We start from the raw sequence: 24732 nt of genomic DNA, 5'->3' as shown, positions 1-24732 counted from the left end.
TATTTATTAATGGACAAATCAAATAGTTCGTGGCGAAGCTTTAAAATATTATAGTTTAGCTGCAAAAACCTTGTTCAAAATGTCACTTTTTGCCGATTTACCTTAATCGTGGCTTCACCCGTGAAAATCGCCACAAAAACGTAGTTGATGTATTCGAGTATGGAGGTGAATGTGTCCGACATATTATATGATTCAATCATCATCGTGAGCATGTTAGAAATGATAAGGATCATGATCGTGATCTCAAACATCTGATGAGTGACGATATCGAAAACCCAGCCTTGCAGTTTGTTCTGAAATAAAACATCAGGGCAAATATTTAGTTGATTACGAACAAATTTTGTCAGGTTTGACATTTTTCAGGGTCAACGTGACCTGATTTACACGCAGTGACTTGAGGCAGTATTTGAAATACGAGCGATCACATGAATCGACTCACTCGAGTCGGGTATTTTATCACGAGAAATCACATGAACTGACTTGATTTAAGTATTTCATCACAAGCAATCACATGAAGTGACTCAATCGAGTCGGGTGTTTTATCACGAGAAATCACATGAACTGACTCGATTTAAGTATTTCATCACGAGCAGACTCAATCGAGTCGGGTATTTTTTCACAAACGATCACATAAACTAACTCGAGTCAAGTATTTCATCATGAGCAATCACATGAAGTGACTCGAGTCGAGTTTTTCATCACGAACAATCACGTGAACTGACTCGAGTTGAGTATTTTGTCACGAGAAATAATCTAAACTGAGTCTAATCAAATTTTTATCACGAGCAATCATATGAATTGAGTCGAGTGTTTGTCACGAACAATCACATAAACTCACTCGAATTCGTGACTGTATCTTACACAACACTGCAAAATCACTTACTTTAGGTCTTGGCACAGGTTTCTGGGGTTTCTTAGATCCAAGTTTTTTCATGGCATTAAAATATTTTCTTTGCTCTTCAGTCATAAAAATGTCCTGTCCTCCAAACTTCTTCTTCTGCTGGTTGAAGTTGTCGATGATCACACCAATGAACAGGTTGAGCGTGAAAAAACTCCCGAACACTGCAACAAGTGTATCATTTAAATTTCAAGCGCACAACGGTACCATATTTGGAATACTATACAACGATCTGTTAATGGGGAATATAACAGCCCAAATAGATGTAAAAAGTGACATGCTTTATTATTCAAACTTATCGGCAAATGCTCATGCCATCATAAGTAATATGAGTAGCCACATGTAATTTAGAAAAGGACTGTTGAATATATTATAAAAAAAAACATTCTGGCATTGAACAAACACATATTTAATTATAGAAAGAATTGCAAAACGTAACACTTTTGTTTTGTAGTCAGGATATCACTTTTTATCAATAACAATATGCGGTTATATATGCGAAGTTTTTGGCATAAAGAGCTTGGTCTGTTGAAATTTTTATTGACACTTACCAATAAATGCAACAAAGTAAAAGTAGAAGTAGAAACTCGCTTCGAAGATTGGCTGTTTATCTTCATACGTGATATCGACAGCATCATACATAATCTCCGTCCAACCCTTAAACGTTGCAACCTGGAACACCATAAAATATGCTTCTAGTAGAATAAGAAACTGGTGATGGCATCACTTAATCTAAAAAAAAACGGTGGATGATTTCCGTCTTGTTAAAGTTTTCTATCAAATATTTTTTTTCGCGACTTGTGTCTCTATCTCTCATACTCTCTGGTGATTCGTGATCATATAATATACTACACATAGTTTACACAATAAAATATGCTTAGGTCACTGTACAAGTCGTCTCAAACCCGATTGAGTTGAGTAAATTTCCTTAAACTGCAAGCCGTTATGTGACGTGGGCTCACAATGAAGTTAGTTTGTTGCATTGTAGGTAAAAATGCAACTGGGAGTGTTTGGAACAAAATATGACCATGAAATTGACAAGGGTAATAAAATTATCCTCTCATGTGAAGTAAAATAGTAGAAAACAATTTACCCCGTGAGGAATAAACGTGTATTAAAGAGACTCAATTTTTGCAATTAAACATTAAGGACAGGAAAAAGTTTGCTTTTTTACAGTTGCAAAAATGAGACAACTTTTTATACCTGCAAAAGGGCGAGGTATCCTGAAAATGCATTATCGAAGTGAACTTTGCCGTTCTTCCAGCGAATATCTGGCGAAAGTGCAGTCAGCTCGTTACACACCGTCCTGGAAAAAATAAACACCATTTATTAGGTTCTCCATAGATTTTATGCTTATCATTGGAAACTCTCAACTGGACAAACAGTCTTTTAGTTTCAAATTACCCAAACAGCACATAAGAAATCAGTACATTATAATGTTTTCGGTAAATCGGTTTCAATATTCGGTTCATTAATTTTTCACGTGTTTGGGCACACACAGTATAATTGAGGTCACTGTGAGCAACATGATGTTGAGGTTATTTATTCCAGTTTATGTTGGATATTATTACTATGTGCGTTCGAAATGTTGTTGTGTGCCATGAATATGTGAGCAAGTGTGCGTACATTAGTCTTAAAGAATACATCGCTCCAATAAACACAAGCAACCCTTTCACAGTCTCACTTACTTGTTTATTTCCGGATACGTCACATTCTGAAACACGTAGTTGGTCGGAGGCAATTTCTCCCCACTGGTAATGTTGGCGCATTTCCAGAACTTGCCAGCAAACAGGTTCACTCCCATGATGGAAAATATGAGCCAGAATATGAGACATACCATGAGCACGTTCACGATTGACGGGATTGCCCCGATTAAGGCGTTTACAACAACCTGGAATGAATTTTTTGAATGGTTAAAAAAAGTTTTGAAATTTCCAAATTAGGCTATTTGTTACAAACTGGAGTCCTGTTGGAAGGCTAAAATAGCCAATAGAGCCTATCTCTTATAACAAGCTGCACTGATAAGACATTATAGGTCGAAACAGTGTGCACCGTCTAAGCTATTTTTGCTCTTTAAAGATTAGGTCGATAGTGACAAAATCAAATACAATGAATGGATTTTTCATGCGGTTGTTTTTGCTATTATTATTTTTTAACACGTCTTCATGTATTTCATCACGTCAGTATTTTATTTCGGGTGGTGGGTAAATTGCTTTTCAAAAAATCTTGAAAAAGTGTTTGGGTGCTATGAACTTTAACGGAACCGATAAACGAACCTTCATTCCTTCGAATCGTGACATAGCCCGTAGAGGTCTGAGCGCTCTCAATGTTCGGAGTGACCTGATACTTGTGATTTTGTCCATCCCAACTGCCTCTGCTACCAGACCCACCAGCGACACCTAACGACAAACAATAGAAATCATACAACTAATTACACAAAGTACAGTCAGTTAGGGCATTTTTAGGTCATATAAAGTCGAAAACCTTACACATTTTTAGCGGAAAAGCATATAGTGTACAACATTTTTTACAAAGCATCAGTTTTTAAAAGTAACAGTCACTAATGATGGCATGAGCATTTGTCGAAACGTTTGAAAAATAAAGCATGTCGCTTTTTATGTCTATTTGGGTATAATTTTCAGCATTAAACTTATGAACAGATCAGCATAAAGTGTTCCAAAAGTGTCAGTTTTACTACTTCAAGCAACATATTTTGTTCACATGTGTCGTCAATAATGGGACTCAACCGAGTTTTTTTTAACCTACCGAATTTCAGCGATCTTTTTTAAAGTTATGACCATGACAGACACTGTTAACACAACGCAATCATTTTTGCAGCAAAATTTTATTTGTAACTTACCCCAACTATAAGGAAATCGAGCCAACACCAGGCGTTAGTGAAATATTTCTTGAATCCGTAACCGACCCACTTCAGTAACATTTCAAATATGAAAACGTAAGTGAAAATCCGATCCGCGTATTTCAAGATCTTGCGCAGAACCTTGCGGTCCCGGTAATAAACGTCTTCGAATGCCTAAAACGAAATTTCATATTTTTTATTTGCTGTACAGGGCTTCAACAATTGTGAATTTTAGCAGCTAACATTGCTGTTAGATCATGCGGCCACTAGATAAGTCTGTTCCTTAGAGAACATTTTTACGGCCCTTAACCAATGGGGTTAATATGCCTTTGTAAGGGTTAATAACATCGTCATTTTTTTACTTTCGTGGCGTCATATTTATGTCATAGTTGGTAATGGTAAAAGGGAGTGAATAAAAAGGTTAAGAACTATTGGTGTAGAATATAAAACACAAATTTGACCCGGCGACTTACACACACTGCTTGTTTTTTAATTATATTTAGGCCAGGCTTGCCGTTTTAAGTAAATGAACCATTCAAATTTATACGTAGTGCACGAACAGTCACCAAATACTACTCACCAGTGCGGCGCTGCTGAGCAGGATCATGAGAATAATGAAGGTTTCAAACCAGGGATGCTCCACAATCCTGTAGCAGACTTTACGTGCGTTCCACCAAACTTTGTAAATTCCTTCCTCAGACGATGGATCGCAGCAAGCAAATCTCGCTCTCCACTTGTCAGGCCAACAGGCTGAAGGTTCGTCTGCATTCTCACCCTCTAAAAACAATACGAGGAAAAATGTTTACATGTTGTTGTTTTTCGTTTTTTGGGGAAAACTAGAAATTGTTTTTTTTTTTACGACGACCATCAGAAGGAAACTACGTACTTTCCCCATCGAGTGGTTCATAACACGTGACGCGCCCTTTTTCTTTTTAACTTCTCTCGTAAGTTTTGACTTGTTATATGAACTGAATGATGCTCGCTACAGTGAATTGAACGGACATTATACATAGCGATAAGTTGTTAACCTGCTGGAACAGTCTTGCGTTCAATATCAGCTTGTCTTCTCTCATATTCACTGTTGCTTATCGAAGATACGGAATCAGAATTGGTGCTCATCGATTTCTGCAAACCGAAATAATGAAAAACAAATTATTACAAAAGGGTTTGGGTCAGAGCCTTTTTATTCCACCATTCACTTTCTAACTATTTACGTAAAAACAATCTTGAAAAACAAAACTTTTAAATAGCGTTTAAGGCAGGGCAAAATTTTAATAACTCCAATTTCCACTTTTAAACCATTTAATGAAAGAAATTGTAGCCACAAATATAACGTGATGTATCGTATGACTAATTTACTACCGACAACCTTTATGCCACAAAGACCCAGAAGTGGGTATTACCGCGAAGGTTTAACGGTCACTGCTTGCCTTATTGATATCATTTCTTATTCAAATCAGTGTAACACGAAGCATTCATAGCAAAATCAACATGAATCATCTACAGTCAATTAAATATTACTGCCTTAAAAGAAGTAAAGATGAAGCATACTTAAAGTAGCCGACGTAGAAAAAAATCAAAGTTTACTAGAGTCACCTATACAGTCACTTAAATGTTACTGCTTCGAAAGTAATAGCAAAAGTTTCAAAATTGTTCACTTTTCCCCAGGTGTTACAGATTCTCAGTGAATAACTTAGATCGTCACTTACATTGGACAAATCGCTGCACAAGCTTGAATTGTCAGAAGCGTTGTCACTATCCCGGTTTTCAAAGTCGGATTCTAATGCGGCGATTGGCACAACCACTGATTCCTGGAAACAAATAAAAGGGGCAATCAGAAGTTGGCAATGTTTAAAGTTAATTTTGAATGAAAATTATTGTTTCTTAGCCCTTAGTCTGCCATAATACTCCAAACCTTTTGAAGGCGTTATAGTCAGGGTTGCCATCGACATGAAACCAAAAATAAGGACAACTGAAAAATTAACTTTTCATACGAAACGAACGCTTTTGAACAAATCTTTGCATTTATACGAGCCATGACATATCATATGCAATATTTGGACCAGAAAAAATCTGTTCCAGCAACTTCTTGTTTGTAAAGAATACTTCGTGCATCTCATGACAGCTCAGGTCTAGGTTTACTTTTACTTATAGCATGGATTTGACTGTCATTTCACTAAGTTTGTTCCTTGTGATTGTTGAAAATAAGACAAAATAAGGACGCAAGTCAAAAAGAAGGACATTTCTTAGAAATAAGGACAATAAACGTTTCGGACATAACCCTTCAAAATAAGGACAAATCTTAGAAATAAGGACGGTATGGCAACCCTGGTTATAGTAAATCAAGCCGGACCCTACGTCATTTTCATATGGCACGGTACAGGCTAGAAATATATAGTCTGCGGTGGGGTTTGAACCCACGACAGAAGTCTTACCCACTCTACCAAGTGAGCTACACGGGCTAGATTTTTCTAGCGGATGTCAAACCATATGGTAACAATTTAGACACGCACTCAAATGAAATGCACTGCAAACTAGCCGTGTAATGTCATTGAAAAAATTGCGATTCCAACAACTGTAAAAAAATCCTAGCTCACCGTTGTAAGATAATCCTTTGCTGGGGTTTCCGGCGAATCAAGTGCGATTTCGTATTTACATTCTATTGTGTTTCCCGTCGTTCCACTGGTGGCGTATCCATCAACTCTGCCATCTGGTGGCGAGGAATTAGAATTGGGATCAACCACAACTGTCACCATTTCATTGCGGAATATGTTCACTGCATTGGCGCTGAGATGACCTTCTTTGCTCAGGACACCTCGGGATTGCCTGAAAAACACAGTAGAAGTTACAATGTGATGCTTTATGTATGTACAAATCTAAGTATAAGGGCGGTTTAAGGTAAATTCCTCCCCTCAAGTTCTAAAATTCCTCCCTTGTAAAGAATTCTTTCTTGCTGGGAACAAGTGCCTTAGGGTTTAAGCAAGTATTGGAATGTTTAAGCATTAAATATACAGAAACATACAAAACGAAATAAATAAATAAAAACAGATTTAAACTGATCACAAAGCACAATTTTAGTGTTTGGACACTCATTAAATTAAAACAAAAACAATAAAAATAAAACCACTATGTACGTACAAATACTTTTGTACTTCTCAAACCTTGGTTACCTACACAAAACTAAACTTACCAACTTTTGAAAACAGTTAAAAAAGTTAAATAAAGTAAACAAAAGCGTTACATACATTGTTACAATAAAAATCTCATAAAACTTATATTTACCTGCACGATTTTGCAATAGTTGTCCTCCAGCTTCTGACGTTTTTCCGGATGAATGCAATCCATCTGTTGATTCGGACGATTGAGAGTTGGATGCTGTTCGGAGCAGATTCATCGTCGGGATCAAAACTGTCAGCGCTGAAGGAGCTCAACAGCAAAGCGAGGAAGAGGTTGAGGACCTGGATGCAAAAGATGAGGATCATCAGACATCGATGCAGATTGAAAGTTTTTGTCCGAGAAATATGTTTTAAGTTGAGACTTTTGGGTGTGAAAAGCTGAAGTTTATTCTCATACAAATTGATAATCTGGACTAATTACTTTAAGAAAAACATGAAATCCTCAAGAAACCCTCACCAAACAAGATTTTGCTTTTGTTTTTTTGTTTGTTTTTTTGTTTTTTTTTTGAAACATTTTAGACTGATCCCAAATGCATCAGACAATCATATAAAAGTAGGTAATTTTTTCAAACCTTTCGCTATTTTAAATACCATTCAATAGGTAAAATATTAAACTGAACGTCCAAGACCTTGTTCTTCGGACAATCTTTAAGTTTAAACTACAGCATAACCATGATTTAGAAAAGTTTGTTATCTCATCCAAAATATTTAATATTCTTCATCCACTCACCACTAGGTTTCCGACGACTTGTACGAGGAGGAAGACAGGGATGCAGAGAGCGTAGATGTCTCCTCCCCATCTCATGCAATCCCACATCGTCTCAACCCACTCCCCGCATAAAATCCGAAACACGATCAGGAAGGAATGACCGAAACCCTTCATGTGCCAGCGGGGATTCCCCTAAACACCGAGAAGGTTTTTGTTGATTTAATTATTTTAAAGGTGTATGATTTTTATGGGACCTAATTCAAACACAGGACCACAGTACAATACCCGATTTGAGTAGGCCACAGGGCTTCTGGTGTGCCAAAACCCGATTCGAGTTTAATGCCACACACAACGATTGCTCTGGCTTTTGTAGTTTTTAAAAGTTTAAATGGATTAGAATTTAGATCAATATGTCTTAGATGAAATTGTCCCAATGCTAACTTGTTTAAGGGGACTGTAAAGTAATGGGACGTATGGGACGTCGATTATTTAATTTAAAAAAACACCTGAATGAGCAATACTCGTTTACAGGGCCATTTTATCAACTGCATGTTTCAAGCAACTACCAAGGCAACATTTTCCAAAGCAATTCACGAATCTATAAATATCTGGAACCGATAATTGTACTGGAATTTATACTGAACTTATTACATCGCCCTGTTGGATAACTTAGCATGTAGACAATTTCATCCAAGACAATATAATTTAATTCACAAGTTTTTACCAAAGTACTTATTTTGAAAACAAAAAAAATTGAGTTTTCGCGACAGACAAAAACATTTGGGATCACTGACCTCGACGGCTTCGTAGTTCTCACGAAAGAGTTGCATCCCGACCACCGCAAAGATGAAGAGAATAATGATGAGGATCAGAGTGAGATTGCCGAGTGATCCCATCGAATTCCCGATGATTTTGATCAACATGTTCAGTGTGGGCCACGACTTTGCCAACTTGAACACCCGCATCTGAAATACACAGGAGGGAAGAGATGAAATGTCAGTAAGCTAAAACAGTGTCTTGATAACTGATCAGTTTTGATTAATTTGCAATCACCGAACATTCGTTTGTTTTGTTTAAAAAATAGACTTAAAAAGAATGGACGACGATCAGTGTCAGTGTAATCTTTTATTTGCAGAAATATTAACTTCGCGCATTTAGAAAGTGTCAGTCTTATTCAAATAGATTTTTTTTCACTGACTCTGATCGCCAGCCGCTGTTTAACAATGTGTGTTTTTGAGTAACTGACTGACTTATTGAGCCAAATGACTTTCCTAAGAAGCTTGGCGACTGTTTAAGTTGCCTATGTGAAAGATTGGGCAGAAACAAATCAAAAAAATCACTTTAACAATTGATAAGTTCAACATGGAAATTTGTTTGCTAGAAAAAATCGTTAACGATAATTGCTGTGGTGTTAAAAGCGAAATACTAAATTTCTGGCACAGGGCTGTTTTTGAAGTTTCAGACTTTAAAATCCAAGAAGTAATTTACCAGTCGAAATGTTCGAAGGACAGACAGCCCGTTGACGCCCTCCAGTGGAAATTCTAACAGCGACACAGTGACGATGACAGCATCAAAACAATTCCACGGTTCCTGAAAGTAATAGTAAGGATTCATTCCCACCATCTTGATGCACAGTTCCGTCGTAAAGATCAGAGTGAAAGCCTGACAACAAAATGAAGTTTTAGATGTGACTTAGTGGTTCTCAAACTTTTTAAGCTCGTAACACACTAGAGAAATGTTTTCTTCATAAGACGCTTGCAGGTCAAAACTTTTTGGGTAATAATTATATACAAAGTGTGGTCCTAGTGTAGTCCGAAAACTCACAAGACCAAAAACATTGGGTAAATACTGACTGTGAACAAAAACTTTATTTTTACAGACTTTTAAAGCAAACAGTTTTAGAATCACTGTGGGGTTTCAGAAATTCAAATTGCATTTGTTTATCATTTAACCCTATTAGAACTTACAATATTAGCGTTTTCCAGCACGTGTTGAAAATCTTCGTCCATAGGTTTTTGTTCGATTGCCATAAACGCTGTGTTGATGACAATACATATTGTGATGAAAAGGTCAAAGAAAGGGTCGTCACAAATTTTCTTCATCTGCAAAAAAAGATTGGTTTAAATACTTTTTGCCGCAATTTAACCTTTCAACATAGAAATCATAAACCCACCATTCTCTGTAGCGCCACCCAGCAGCCGCAGCAGTTCCAGATGCAGAAGATATCACTGAATTTGTACCAACATGGACCACATTTACGATCCTCGTCCAAACCTTAAAATGAAAAACAAATGCATTTTTTTATGAACCCTTCCTTGGGTTAAATACCGCGACACGATTATACCTAAATGAATTCTTCTTGTTAGACATAAACATACTTCAAAAAAACTGAGTTTATTACATGTATCAAGCATATTCTTAAACACGAGTGAATTATAAATTGTGCCGAATAAAATCATTTAGGAAACCAATAACTTGAACTAGACCTGCTTCTTCTTTTGGTAACAAAACTAAACACCGTAAAACAGAAACTAATTTCTCATTAATTTCTGTTTGATATCCGAAAATGCCTATATTGCAGCAAAAACACGTGTTCAATTTAAAACAGTAACCATGGCGACCATGGTATTGGGATGACATTGAAGTAGCCTGCAGAGGCACCTACCCGCACTCATGATGGATGCTTGGCTCATCGCTCGCTGCTTGAGAACTTCCAGTTGTGGTTCAGTCAGTCGATCGATGGAGCAAAGACGAGATCGCGGCATCGGCTTCAACGTGTCGAGGTGAATCATCTCATAATCTCCCGAAGTCGACTGAATAAATAAATTCAGTTGCAGATGTTATTATTAAGGAGAACTTGTTTGCTTGTAGGTATGCGAGACAAAAGTGAAAAAAGTACGAACTCCTTAAACGGAACAAGCCAAACATGAAGCCATAATAAACGAGTAAACACGACGATTCCGTTTGAAAGATACACAAAATCTATTTCTACTTTTTTAAATTGAATAAAACAACAATAAATTGAACCGACGCTTGCTACAGACGCTAATATTGCTGTGAAGAAATGCTGTTGCTGTAATCAGTGTTTTTTTAAGGTGTTTTGTTTTACCGAAACGGCCCCCCAAATTTCTCCAGCGGTTTCCCAAAATTTGGACTTGCAATTCGTTTAAGCAAATATGGCTATTTTTTGGTATTTAAATGAAACACTTGCGGTCTCTTAAAACTACTTAGCGGTCACCCAAACCAAACCTTAAAAAAAACTGGCTGTAATAATTTAATTTTCAAGTGACTTCTTGCAAACTATACAAGTTTTAGGCGTTTCAAAAATTATTTTAGAATTAGTTAGGATTGTGAAGTTTCATTTAATCTCTCGCACCTGTAGCCGTCCATCGAATTCACTGATTGATTTCTCCACAACCACATCCGGAAGTGCAGTTCCGATCGAACCTCGCTGGATGAGCGAAACGACGCCGTTCCGGTCCACTACAGTTCCATTGTTAGTAAGACTTCCCCGACCTGTCAATCAAATAAGTTGAAGTCACATTTGTTTGTAATTCCGGACTTGGAAAAATAAATAAGCCAATAAATGGCCCAGTCTTCAAGTTGTCTACTGCTCTAAGTCACTTATTCCTATAGTTAACTCCATCTAAACATTTAATATCAGTTGAAGTATAACAAATTTCAGGACAATAACAGAAAATAAAGATTCTGGAATGGCGAGGCAAAAAACGTAGTAATTGAAAAACACGTCTTGAATATCAGAACTGCACTGTTAATTGTAAATGCTATATTAAGAACAATTTTGTGAAATTAACTTACCACTTTGATTCTTCGTCGCATTTTTATTTCCCATCGCAACTTCTTCAGTTATGGTGATCTCACAAATACTCGCATTTTCCGATCCTTCGTCGTCAGCGAAATCAGAATCATGACCACCTGAAATAAATAAATCTCATTTACGGAACAGAATGAAAGATTCCGAAGTTGCTTGTGCAAATCTAAAGGTACGTCGAAAGACCTGATGTTTTTGCCATCCAAGGTTTGTAATTTAAACAACCTGTTTGTCTATTCTAATGACGTTAAATATTAATTTTTTTTACCCCAAACGAGTAACAGGAAGCTTTTGTGGCAAATACTAATGTTCCTTTATGGTGAAGCGTTTTAGGCAGTACAAGTATTACAATGAGTGTAATATCATAAAGAAAAACTGACATATTGACCGCAGGGTTAAAACTAAATAATTTGATATAGTGTGCAATAGTACGATATTGAAAGAGGCGTAGTACTAAGAGTGAAGTAAAAAGTTTAATATGTCATAGTAAACAAATAGCGAACTATTGCCTATAATAGCAGCATTTTGACCATAAGGTGAAAAATAACCTATTTAATACAAGTTTGGAAAGGAGTAAAGGAGTAATATTAAAAGAAAAGAGAAAAACGCGCACCATAACTGAACTGGCTCCCTTCACTCTCCTTCCTGTTCCTCTCAGCTCTTCCTCCCATCAGCATCTTCTCCCGCTCTGCCTCCACCTTGAACTCCCTCTTCATCACAGCTGGGGACATCCGCAAGCTCCGGAAGGAAGATCTCGGAGTTGATCCCGAACTCCGGAGGATGCCATGAGGATGATGTGGAACTTCCAGGGATTCTGATTCCCTTCTCAACTGATTCTGGTGGAGCTTGGCAACCGCATCCTGGATCACTTCAGGAGAAGGAAGAGATTCTGTGATCTGAGGAGCTCTTCCTCCGTTCATCCCGACCTGGATAAAGAATAAAAAAAAACATTCAATATTCAAGCACATACTGCAGTATTAATCAATTTCCTAATTTGCTAAAAAAAAACTATCAATAAAGGACCTTAAAAATAGTTTTGTGAAACAACCATATTAAAAAAATATATATTTAATATTCAAGCAAAGTGATAAAAAAACATGTTGTAAATAGTCTTTCTTCAAGGAAACTTTCAAAACTTCTGTTGTTTTTCAAAAACTAGGTGCTGTTTTAAACAACAAACAGTGCACTCCGTTTCGATCTATAACGTCTCATCAGTGCAGCTGCTGTTTTTTCCGTAATAACTCTTTATATCTTTTTTATTAACTTAAAAACGTGTCGCATTAAGCATCACAACAGGGCATTGGACGTGGTTAGGTGCAGGGATGTCCACTGCCCTGATTATAACCCAACATTTACTATCAAAACATTCCCCGTCTCACCTCTACAGCAAGTTTCGATGCAGCGTGTAAAGCCGCCATTTCCTTTTCTCTCTTCTCTCGAATCGAATTGTTGAGCAACCTTAAACTTCCACGATCGGATCTTTTGATAGAAGGAGGTCGAGACGTATCCGAATCCTTGATGGCTCCGGATCGTGGAGTTGACGGAGTGGAACATGCGGGAGTTATTCGACTCGCCTGCGACAAACAAGCACAGGAAGGAAATTATTCGCACGATTTCTTTCTGGTGAGTATTAGGGCCGAAGTTTCACCCCAAACAGCAATTTTGAATGGTAGTTATACTCGTAATTGAAACTTAAAGCTGAGATCACCCAGTCCGTTGCTTGGTGGATGAAGACTAATGAGCCTTATAGCAATGAATGTAAGTTCAGAAAAAAACATTTAGTCGCCTCATCGACTTTAATGTATGAGTGATTTTGTCCATACGAAAGGTGGCAAGTGGCAAGTGACAAGTGGGAACTTACATGACCGTGCACTTAGCCTGTTCAGTTACAGTTGGTGTACAGTTAAAGTTAAATCAAATATATTTTCATGTCAACTATTGTATGAATGCTTTTGTTTATGAATTTAATTATGATTGTTTTTGAATAAGGCAACAAATAAGTGAGCATGGTGTTCCACAGTTTTGAAATGTTTTCACTTACTCTTCTGCTCTGAATCCGACTCTCAGCTCTGTTGACTTCCTCCAGGATCGCCATCAGCTCTTCCTTCTTCTTCTGCATCTGAGCTTTCTTCCTCTCTTCCTCATCAGCCACGATCTAAGAAATTCAGTAATTCGATAAAATGACAACAAGCAATCAGATTTATTCGCAAACGGCTACAAAAAATATTAAGTATTCAGGATTTAGGATTGTTTTCAAGCCGTGTTGTGTACAATTTAAATTTAAACAAACGTTTTTTGCATCTTGTGTGCACATGGAACAAATGCAGTTTACATTCTCCTGATTTCAATGCCAACATATCTAGTATGATTTTATAAAAGCTACTAGCGAATGCAGATAAGCTTAAGGCATGGCTTTTTAGCTTGCTGGTCCCAACAAACTAGAGTGCCGTTAGATGACAACACTGGCCAATACGGCCGATGTCTCGTCACCAGCTGCACTGATGAGACCTAAAAGGTCGAAACATTATGCACTGTCTGCAGTTTAAAACCATTTTGTTTCTATGTTGTGTGTTGTTGAGTCATATAAAGGACGCGTGTAACCTCTAAACGACATTTACACTAGAGCAGTGGTTCTCAACTGGTGGTTCTTGTTAATAATTGTATCTCACTTCTTGAAAGTCAGTTTCAAAGAATTATATTTCAAGTCTAAATGTTTTTTCGTATGCGCACTTTAACCTTGCTCAAAAATCGAATGGTCCACGAAGTCATTTTTACTGGGCCGAATGGCCTGAAACGAGTTGAGAACCACTGCACTAGAGGCTGCCAACCCGCTGGAATAGCAGACTAGCGAAACTGTATTGTGTACAATTTAAAAAGCAATTCTTGGAACAAATAAACTGCGCAAACATTACTAAGCGTTTTATAAAGAGCGTAAACTTCAAACATGCTTTTAAGTTTAACAATAAGTAAGCACGTAATTGCGAACCAAACCCAACTTTTTATTTTATGCCCGAAATGGGCCCGCAAAATTGGGATTTAATAAGGTCAAATTATCGCACATATGATACAAGTTTGAGCTCAGGACCGAATCAAATCCGCTTTATCGAAACTTTATTCGCTTCTTTTGGACGAGACCGAAAAAGCCCGGCCCGGCTTACAACTTTCAGCCAAACTTGAGTTTTCGTCGAATGCCAACACTACGGAAAAACGCTATTAGCATAATGTAGTTGGTTTATCGACCGAAACAGCAGCGACAGATCTTGTTCATGTTTGGCTGCGTTGGTTGGGAAAAGGACCAAAATCGATAAACACAACAAGCAAGTTAGAGGGTTTAGAGACAACAGCGAGACCAGGAAACTCCAGTAGCATCAAGCCAGCCTGCTATGGGTAAGTCCACCTCATACGAGGCTCTGTTATCCCCCGCACAATCAATTACACTGAAATATTCCTGTACAACGTCACTCATCGACCGCGGCGACGTTTTTCTCCAAATTTTGCGGCTCTTTCGTTGGTCTTTCGATCCGCACCGTCAAGTTTAAATGTATTTTCAATGTCTTTTTCTGGCGCCCAAAAGCTCGTAATCAAATTTCGGTAACGATTTAAGCCTGGTTTGCAGTTTTCGGGCGAGCGCAATGTATTCAGTGCATAGGCCTGCCTTAAGCGAGTGTTTAAAAATGAACGGCAACCAATGACAATGTCACAGAACATTGCAAAATTGAAAACGTCACAACTCCACGTTTAATTTGCACCTAATTTAAATGTTTTTAAACACTTTGCCCGCTGTTCTTGTAAAGGCACGCTCAATTTAACTGTGTTGCTATAAATCATGACTTTCAACCTTCGTGATAGCGACCCCCTCTGGACGTCAAAAAATAGGCAACATTCCAATACACCGGGACCACGAGCAACCTTTGAGCGGCCCGCGATCGCAATAAAACTTCGTACTTTTTTGCAGCCGGCTACATTAAAGCCCATTGATGTACCAAAGAGTTCTTAAATTAACGCTGATAGTTATTAGATTAATGCAAAGAATTAGGTACAAAGACAAATATATTGTGTGTACGTGTGCTTGCCTTGAAAATGAGTTATGGAGTTGTGTTAAGTTTACTGTGTGAGTGGATATGACTGTCAGCAACTTACGCAAACTTGTTTAAGGGTAAAGTTGGAGGAAGCAAGTACTGTATAGTTTACCTAATATATGTACAATATTACATCAAACGAATACAAGTTAAAGTTGAAATTGTCTTAGTCTTTTGTTATTGCATGAGAATTGCCTCCGCAATATCAATACTTTTTGGCCCTTGCATGAAAAAAGGTTGCCCACGTTTCAGACTAGAAGGTCATTATTGGTTTTACCAGGTAGCCGAAGGGGCGGTTACATAGACAGATTTATTTCACCTGATGTTGTTCCTCATAAGCCATCGCCACCACAGCAAGAATCAAGTTGACCAGGTAAAATGAACCAATGAAGATAACTACCATGAAGAAAATGAGGTAGACTTGTCCATTAGAACGAAGCGTCTGCAAATGCATAATTCATTATAAGCAGTTGATCGTTACAGCGACTTTTCACTTCACAACTTTTCCTATACATTATGTAAACGCAATTACTGGTAATATCTTCGACAGCGGACCCCGTTCGAGAGCGACGATTTGTTTTAATCCGCAACACCACAGTTTGTTTACATACAACTCTGTGGCGCCCTATGCTGGCTATTATCCATAATTACGTACATATTTTATGTTTTCTGTGTTTTATTTCCATAGCAGTGACTGAACTATACTTTACACAATTTTTTGTTTGTATATTTTCAAGAAAACGCAGTTTGTAGACCCTTCTTATTGAAGAGTTTTCTAAATTAAATTTAACAATTCGTTGAAATGGTACTATCGTGTGGCAAGTTGGGTGAACGGTGCGATAGAGCCTTGCTTAAAAATTAATGTGACTAACAATATGCGCTCCTCGACCGCTTCTGGCTTGGGTAACAGCTCCCATATATAATTCACCAACCTTTCACTAGAAGAGCTTACGGGGTTTTGAAGCATTAGAAAGCCGCCAAAGTGGGACACTTTTAGAAGCGAACTTTGGACCAACGCAGTAACGTGAATAACACAGAAGGTCAACAGTTTATAAACGCACACGCATAACACGTCAAAGTTTAATGGAAAAGGACTTAAAGGTTACGCACAAAACCCATTACTTTTAACGCCGTTTTTTTTCAATTAATTACCCAATTAGTCTCATTCAAAGTTACACTTTTTCGCGGGATTCGAACCCAAACGCTCGAATCCCGATCATTTTTTATGTCTGTACATAGGCCATGCAGGCGCCCTGGACCAATCGGCCAAAATCTAGTGGCCTTTAAATTAAACCAGTTTATAGTGACAAATTGCCCAACAATGTTTGTTATGTGTCAATTTTAATTACAATGTTTAAAATTTACGGCGTAGCTTTAGAACGCGTGGTGTGGTTGGTTCCAAGCGGTCAGACGGTACCAAACAAACTTGGGACATTTGGTGACTGGTTATTTATGGCTCCGTACCTACCCATTGTATTGTAAACATTATTTATGTTGTGATAAAACGCGAGTTTATGATTTTATGTGTGCAATCACGATTGTTACATAGTTACAAGCAGACCTCATGACTCGAAAACCTATTTAAACACCAGAATAAAACTTAAGGTCAAGTTTAACTGGTAAATATAATATATAGACAGAATTACATCCAGACATAGGAACTGAACTTTAGAAATAATCTTAAAAAATACAATGCAACTTCGCAGAGTTGTAACTAGTGATGGGCGTTCCATAGTCTAATGCTTTTTTCCCGAGGGCTATTGTCATCATTCGAGTCTTACCAGCTGATAAAGGTTTTCCCAGTAATCTTGCGCCATGAGACGAAACAGGGATAGAAACGCCCACAGAAAGTTGTCGAAACTTGTGTAACCAAAGTTGGGGTTTTCTCCAGCTTGGTAGCACGTATATCCTTCCCAGCATTGTCTGAAAACCAAAAGAGTCCATAAAAAAATGGTAAAAGTAGTTGGGAGACGTTAAATATTCAACAAACCTAAATAATGTTTTTAAAACCAGCATATTTCTGTGCCAGCAAGCGTTTAACAATCTAGGCGTTTAGTACAACCGGTTGGGTGGCACAAGCTTTACTCACACAATATATCAGACTATATTGGCGAGTAAAAATCTTCTTCATATGTGAAAACAATATTAAACAAGCTAAATATTTAAAGTTAAGAAGTGGGATATAAATGTTTATTGGAAGACTGGTGAATGAGAACGGATACTTGATTTACTTGTACGAACAATATGAAGTTGAGTAGTAGAGTATAAATGTTTATTGGAGGAATGGTGTATGTTGTTTATACTTTGCTATTTCGAATCCAACTTACCCGGATTGGGATCCGTTTCCACAAAGCCACGCGGCCCCATTTACGAAGCAGTAATTACCTGAAAGAAAAGATGTTGTCACAGAATATAGTGTTTAGGCAAAGTTTGAAAACAAAAAATGCAAAGCCAAACAGAAAACACGACTTGGATATACATAGTGTAAACTAGAATGCATATAGCCCACTTAAGATCCTAATTTATAGTCCAATAGTTGCTTTTCAAAACGGCAAACTTTGCAGTCTGTATAACCTTCCACCCTACTTATGGGTGAAATCCACATTATTTCAATCACCAAACGTCTACACAACCAGCCCAACCTAGACTTTTGGCCTTGGCATGTGGCCTTGAGATGTTCACCCAACACAACGCCAGCAGTACATTTTATGTGTTACTTTACAGTCAACACTTCAGATGGCTTTTAGACGTTATCGTATTTAGGGGCTTAAAGTCGCAATGCTACAGGTATGGGTACGCCACTGTTGTTAGTTAATATTCGTACACCACAGCTAGAATGAAATTGATAAAGTACATGATAAAGATGAAGAAACTTAGCTTAAAGTAGCGAATGTTTAGTTGATAATGTTGTAAAGTCATTTTCAACGTCACCCAGCTGTTTAATAAAAGTTTACCAACTCACATTCATCTCCAGTCCATTCCTCCAAACTCTGGTTGAACCAGCCCTTGATGCGGGATTCGTTGTGGCATTTCGGATCCGGATTCGATTCGCAGAACATCGGTAGTGACACCAGGGCGCCCTCCTGTGTGTAAGTGTACAAGTTTTACTTAACTGTGTAAACTGCAGTTGGCTTTATACAATTGGTTTGTTTGAGTAATTTAAAAAAGGGACAGTTCTAGCTGTTATCCTACTGATAGAAGAGGCAATATAAATGGGATTGACGAACAAGATTTAAAGAAACGATGTAGTTTTTGCAAAAGAAAAAAACTCCAGTTTCGAAAGTCCAGTTTCGTTAATTACATATTGAGTATTGTAATAGCCACAGAGGTCACGTTTTTAGTAATTTACTGGACATTTAAATTTTGTTTAATCCGTTTTTAAGCCTCTTTTCAAAGCCGTTTTCAAACTGTCCATTTCTCCAGTGACGCAGCAATCCCTATACTCGCCTAATCAGATAGTGCCCATCTCCGGATGTGGACAATACAGACTTAGTCATATAATATGTTGTCAAAAAAGTCTTATTTTATGTGACATTGGGTGCTAGGTTTAACAGACTGAAAACCTTGTACTAAAACCCTGAGCCATAGCTGAAAAAGTGTAAAAAATCAGGGCAGACAAACAGGCGATATGGGTAAGGTTATGCGCGGAATCGATTGATTAGTTTAATCAAAAAATCGTGTTCAAATACATGTTGCTAGTATCTATCGATCAAACGGACGCACCGGCCTAAATAGCCTGATAGCATCGTGTGTTGTCGCACAGCTGTATTGGTTGTAAGTCAATAAAACAATTAGCTCGGCTAACTTTGTTCAAATCGCCGTAACAGTTCGAAACGAACTGGGTGATTCATACAATGTTAAAAACTTTGCACATGCCAAATAACCTGTTATCCACGACAACTATCACATTGACGCACATTAGTATATTTTTTTACATTTCAGAAAAGGCCAAATTTTAACAAACAATGTAACAGCATCACTGAGTTTTAACATGTAACAACCACTCGGTACTTTGAGACGTAAATTATTCGGAGTTAAAGTTGAATATATGTTTTAAAACCAGTTTTAGTTAGCACAACACTGTGGTGTGCCAACACCAAGATAGAAAGCAAATTTATCAATAAATTAGAAGAGTAAGGAATCAACATAACAAAGGTGACTCCACTATTTAATAGTTAATATTTCTATAGCTCACCAATCCGTGTGAATTGTTGAGGTTGTCGAACGGAATGAGCTGACCGTCGGTGGTTTTGAAAACAAACTGCGACTTTAGCAACTCCGGCGAAGCGTAATAAGATCTCTCGAAAGGTTTGGTAACATTCGTGTAATTCTGTGTGTCCCATGCATCCTGTAGTGTTTGGTTGTAACTGTAAAAATGTAGAAATTATATGTCAAGACTCGGTTCAAAATTCGTAAAAAAATACATTTTTGAGTAGTTTTAAACTTTCAAAGGCACAAAAGACTTTTAAATGCACAAATGAAAAATGTTGTCAAAATAAAAATGTTGCTATTTAAAAGTCAAGTTTAGGTTAAAAAGTTGAAAAAAACTGTTTTTAGTTAAAAAAACATCAATTTTATGTAATATCCCCAATTTTATGTCAATTGAAAAACAGCACCAATTTATGTCAATCGTGATGTGACAAAAAAAAGTTGGTTTAGTTTGTTTATATTTTTCAAATCAACCAAACCAGAAACATTAAAATACATGTACTTAAAACTGTTTGACTCCCGGTAATCATTTATCTTTTGTCGAGAAATGCTAAAAACTTATTTTAAGTTTTTATTTTTCGTGTGTCATGCAAACCCACCTCGGTGGCCATGTTTTGATGCATTTGTTGCGAAGACTTCCCATGAAGAGTTGTAATCCGATGAGCGCAAAGACCGACAGACCGAACAGAGTCAGAATCATCACATCTTTGAGAGCCTTCACCGACTCAATCAGAGCTGACACGATCGCTTTTAAACCTGAAACAATCAGCAAAAAAAATGCTCACAAAATTCTTAATGCCAACTTGAAACTTGGGTAACGGTTCAAAACCCAAAACTAGTAAGGTGTCAAGTTTTGTGTCCGAATTGCCTTAATTTTTAAGCATCTTTTTTGACAGGCCCAGTATATTTCATTAAAGTACATGAAAATCATTAAGCCGATGGCATCTAATATTTTAAGACATATATAGCAGCAGCAGTAGTATCCTATTGTTTTACTACGCTATAGTTGACTACTTCTTAGCAAGACGACCAAATGCTTTAAGCATGTTTTGAGCATAAAAATGGGAAATGTGACAGCGCTTTGAAAACTGATGATGGGATTAATATGCATTAAGCGGATGCAAAAACGTGCAGTCTTACGTCATAATATGGAATGAGGTTACGTCAGAGTATATGAATCGATTGAATCGCGTTTTATCGACGGGCGTTTTGAAGGGGATTAATTATGTAGGCTAGACGGTGAAGCCAGTGTGTATTTATTATGCACAGTTAACAACTAGACACGCCAGCAGAGGAAAATTTGTTTTGAAAAGAATGGGACTCGGCCGTCTACCACCATTTGTGCCGAAAATACAGCATAATTCCAATTTGAAGATTACTGTAATAAATGGTATACTTCTCATTAAATACACAACTTTTAACGCGTTAGACGTTTTTTTGGATAGGAATTATGTTAGGTACACAATTCACGTTTTTAAAGATTTTGACAAAATCAGACCAGCCAATATATTTGTCGCCTGCCATTCGTGTGGTTATCTCGCGTTTTTTATTTGTTTTACTTGCTGCTTGGTTCTTACAATTTATCTCAAGATGATGTAAGAAGTGGCGAAAAGTCATCTTTTACAAATAAATTGGCCTGTCTGTTTCTCGGCGAAACAATTTCCACCTTAATATACAAACAACTACTGGCGAAGACAGAACCAAGCTTTGGAAGATAATTAAACAATTTAGATGCAAACGTTTTGCCTTTGCGGCTCTTTGCAAGTTGACCGGCAGACAAACTATATATTTTTCGAAAGTTTTTGGGCAGCATGGCCCTTGGTCTGTATGCCAATGCTTACACCTTACAAAATGTACATGAAAAACATGCAGATATGATTTACCGGGAATGGCTGAGATTGCCTTCAAGGCTCTGAGGACGCGAAAAGCACGAAGCGCCGCCATTCCTGGGATTTTCTTCGCTTCACCACCAGCAGCCATTGCGTTCATGATCACATCTAAGTAACTGTGGATGAAAGTGTCTCATGTAATGAACCTGCTGCTGCTCATATGATACGTGAATCATGAACCGAATTGCTAAATGCCAAGGTCATGACCTTATGTGTGACGTATATCAACCAAGTTTATTGTGGCAAGAGTGACAGAGGGATAAAACTAACTTATATAAACTCTTTTAACAAATCGCTACTAATTAACATTTCAAATAACATTTGCCATTTTAGGCATATGTTCAAGTTTTTTTACGGCATTTAACCCATTAGCTGCTTGTGACTTGTTAGTTTTGCAATTTATGTTTTTAAATCCTTAATTTTGTCACTTTATCTCGAGATCGAAAATCACGTTGATAAATGTTTGAAGATATTTAACGAGGTTGAAAGCGTGAAGTCGTAAAGAGATAGGCATGCGTAAGCACGAGGCAAAAGATATAGTGAAAAGTAGAACAAAAACGAAGAGAATAGAAATAGAGAAATACCTTGACTTGAAGAAATAGCTTTGAGTGTTCGAAGCACACGAAAAGCACGTAGACCAGTAAGACTGCTCACTTGTAAACCGAGAATTATAATAAGTTCCGAGAAGAAACTGTGGTAAATGTGAAAAGGAGGAGGTATAGAGTAAGAAGAAGAAAAGGAATATATACAGTTCAGTTTTAAAGCTAAACCAAGTGTACTGAGGTATTTGTAAAAGTTTGCAGAAGCAAAAAAGGATAAAAATCTTAAAACGGCAGATGTTTACTTCTTAATAGAGGTATTTGCGTATGTGCAAAAATTCTCACGCGAAATTCAAACATTTTTCTTCAAATTTGTAAACGTAACTTAACAAAAAAAAGATGCTAGCCAATTGCGTTATTTTACTGATAATGGAAATAGATTGTGTGAATTCTCTGAAGTTGAAAATACGACTAATATTAACGTCACTTCTATGTCACACTCTTTAAGTCGGTGTCTGGTGTTATAAAGTAACAAGAAATATTTAATTATTTACAAACAACATCACAGTTCGCTTACGCTGTTGCTATGACGCTGATATCCAGCAGGTTCCACGGATCTCTCATATACGTGAAGTGGGTCAAGATAAAACCACGTGACAAAACTTTTACAATCATCTCGAACGTGTAGATGCCAAGAAAAATGCGTCTGCAAAAATCAAGCCTATTCGCATGAAAAATCGTTTAGTTTTCCAGAACGATAAAACACGAGTGACTTTTAACAATATTTTGCACTTTTTCTTGCCTTTGTTCTAACCAGCACAATTTTCAGCAATTTAAGCCAGAAAAAAGCTAAAAAAGGAACAAATACAAAAAAATGGAACAATACAAAATGACGAAAATACATACACACAATCAATACTTCAACGCATTCATTATTATTAATCTTTTAAAATTTCTCATTTCGATAAACACAGAATAACTTTAGGCGATACCATTCACTGTATGTAATACTTACTCGACATAATTGTTCACCCAGGGCATGTTGGATGTGTTTTGAGTCATGAAGAAGCAGTTGACGAGAATGGTAAGCATGATAAAGCTGTTGAAAAGCGTGCTGACACGAATTAACGTTAAGGAAGCTTTTTTATTCAATCTGGTTCAAAATTTAATCCTCACAAATTTTTAATACCCATGGTACATGATATTAAAAAAAACGTTAATATAAGCTTAGTGTAAAAAATAAACAACTATATTCTTAAAAAAGTAATAAATTATACAAGTGCGAAAATATAGCCAAAAATAGTCATGGTATTCAAAGTCTTGAGAAGTTTTAATTAACTGATTTTCGTATAATTTGAATCCAAAAATATTTTTGTGGCCACAAACGTGATGATTTGCGATTTTCTGGTAAATCCCGGAAGTGAAACCTGACTCAGATCAACCAACGGAATGTCCTGACCTATGAGACGGACATGTCACTTAATGGAAAGGCGTTTACCAGCTGGTAATGGTTGAATGTTACAAGTGGATTACTGTGAAATCCGTAGTAGCTTCGAGTTCACACATTACCACTCAAGTTTTCCAAAGCGCGAAAAGGCGTTTAAAGTTCTGCACAAGGTAATGTTATGTAAATCAGTATTGCTCTTCCAACAGTTTTATTATAAATAGTCGATGTCTTCCATACAAGACGTCTTCATCAGGATAATGACAAGACAAATATAATAAAAACTGTTGAAAGAGAAATACTCGTTTATACATTTTGCATGGCAGCAAAAGGTTATTTATTCAGGTAATGTTATGTTGCATCGTCGTCTTTCCAGTGGGTGAGCACTTCTTTACCTTTACAAATACGTCGTACCCTTAACGCCTATCTGCAGTCGTTTAATTTAGTTTTTTTTACAAATCAATCCTTTCAAATTAAATTACTATGAAGCTAGCCAAATCCAAAAGGTTAAAAATTAACACATAATATGATGGCATAGAAATCATAAATATGACTGTTTCCAGCTTATTCTATTTGAGTAAGTTTTTAACGATGTCTAAATTTTCCTAGAAAATTGTGTTAATATATCCAAATATAATGACTCGTCTGCCCAAAGACAGCGTTGTTTTCGGTATTGCCATTTCAGCACGTTAAAAAAAACTGTCCAATTGGACAATACTGCACAATTTAAACAAGAATAACCTAGTTTGTTGCTTGGTGGATGAAGACTATAATGAACCTAATGCTCATTGATTCAGTTCATGAAAAACATAAAGTTATTCATCCTAAAGAAATTTTATTTAATCAGACAAAAAAACAAGAAGCAAAGGATATGAATGAACGAGGACTCGGTTTGCTATCCTCCTGACAAAACTGAGTGGTCCAAAACAGTAAAGCGCTCGTGTGGCGCTGAACCGGTAGATGTTGTAGTTCTGATCCAATACGATGTAGGTCTGCAAGGTAAACGACAGTAGATTGTGTTCGACCTGCAAATGCGCTGCTGGTGCAGTTTGCGCTTCGAGTCCGTCCGCCATGAATTATTGATCACAGCTAACAAT

At 37.1% G+C, this 24732-nt stretch overlaps 1 protein-coding gene across 3 annotated transcripts in view; it reads right to left on the bottom strand.

The window, feature by feature from the left end:
- Window positions 1-24732, bottom strand: part of LOC145204840 (sodium channel protein type 3 subunit alpha-like) — a 96113-nt gene that overhangs the window by 60591 nt on the left and 10790 nt on the right. For all 3 annotated transcript variants that reach the window (XM_080077437.1, XM_080077435.1, XM_080077436.1), the window contains exons 4-36: window positions 24510-24627; window positions 23207-23303; window positions 22769-22897; window positions 21647-21768; window positions 20363-20519; window positions 19750-19921; window positions 18517-18637; window positions 17882-17939; window positions 17336-17477; window positions 15874-15996; window positions 13517-13630; window positions 12855-13049; window positions 12089-12401; window positions 11463-11579; window positions 11020-11159; window positions 10309-10456; window positions 9817-9917; window positions 9611-9745; window positions 9132-9305; window positions 8438-8608; window positions 7665-7835; window positions 7041-7216; window positions 6356-6584; window positions 5468-5569; window positions 4787-4883; window positions 4339-4535; window positions 3759-3932; window positions 3175-3297; window positions 2587-2789; window positions 2102-2204; window positions 1450-1570; window positions 884-1062; window positions 102-293 (exon numbers count right to left, since the gene is read on the bottom strand). In XM_080077437.1, the coding sequence (XP_079933563.1) occupies window positions 102-293; window positions 884-1062; window positions 1450-1570; window positions 2102-2204; window positions 2587-2789; window positions 3175-3297; window positions 3759-3932; window positions 4339-4535; window positions 4787-4883; window positions 5468-5569; window positions 6356-6584; window positions 7041-7216; window positions 7665-7835; window positions 8438-8608; window positions 9132-9305; window positions 9611-9745; window positions 9817-9917; window positions 10309-10456; window positions 11020-11159; window positions 11463-11579; window positions 12089-12401; window positions 12855-13049; window positions 13517-13630; window positions 15874-15996; window positions 17336-17477; window positions 17882-17939; window positions 18517-18637; window positions 19750-19921; window positions 20363-20519; window positions 21647-21768; window positions 22769-22897; window positions 23207-23303; window positions 24510-24627 (4914 nt within the window). The remainder of the gene's footprint in view (window positions 1-101; window positions 294-883; window positions 1063-1449; window positions 1571-2101; window positions 2205-2586; window positions 2790-3174; window positions 3298-3758; window positions 3933-4338; window positions 4536-4786; window positions 4884-5467; window positions 5570-6355; window positions 6585-7040; window positions 7217-7664; window positions 7836-8437; window positions 8609-9131; window positions 9306-9610; window positions 9746-9816; window positions 9918-10308; window positions 10457-11019; window positions 11160-11462; window positions 11580-12088; window positions 12402-12854; window positions 13050-13516; window positions 13631-15873; window positions 15997-17335; window positions 17478-17881; window positions 17940-18516; window positions 18638-19749; window positions 19922-20362; window positions 20520-21646; window positions 21769-22768; window positions 22898-23206; window positions 23304-24509; window positions 24628-24732) is intronic.

The sequence above is a fragment of the Phallusia mammillata genome, chromosome 8 (assembly GCF_965637545.1).
Source record: "Phallusia mammillata chromosome 8, kaPhaMamm4.hap1.1, whole genome shotgun sequence".
NCBI classification, from domain to species: domain Eukaryota; kingdom Metazoa; phylum Chordata; class Ascidiacea; order Phlebobranchia; family Ascidiidae; genus Phallusia; species Phallusia mammillata.
Note: the sequence above shows the minus strand (reverse complement) of the source record. Positions and strands in the feature narration are given on the sequence as shown.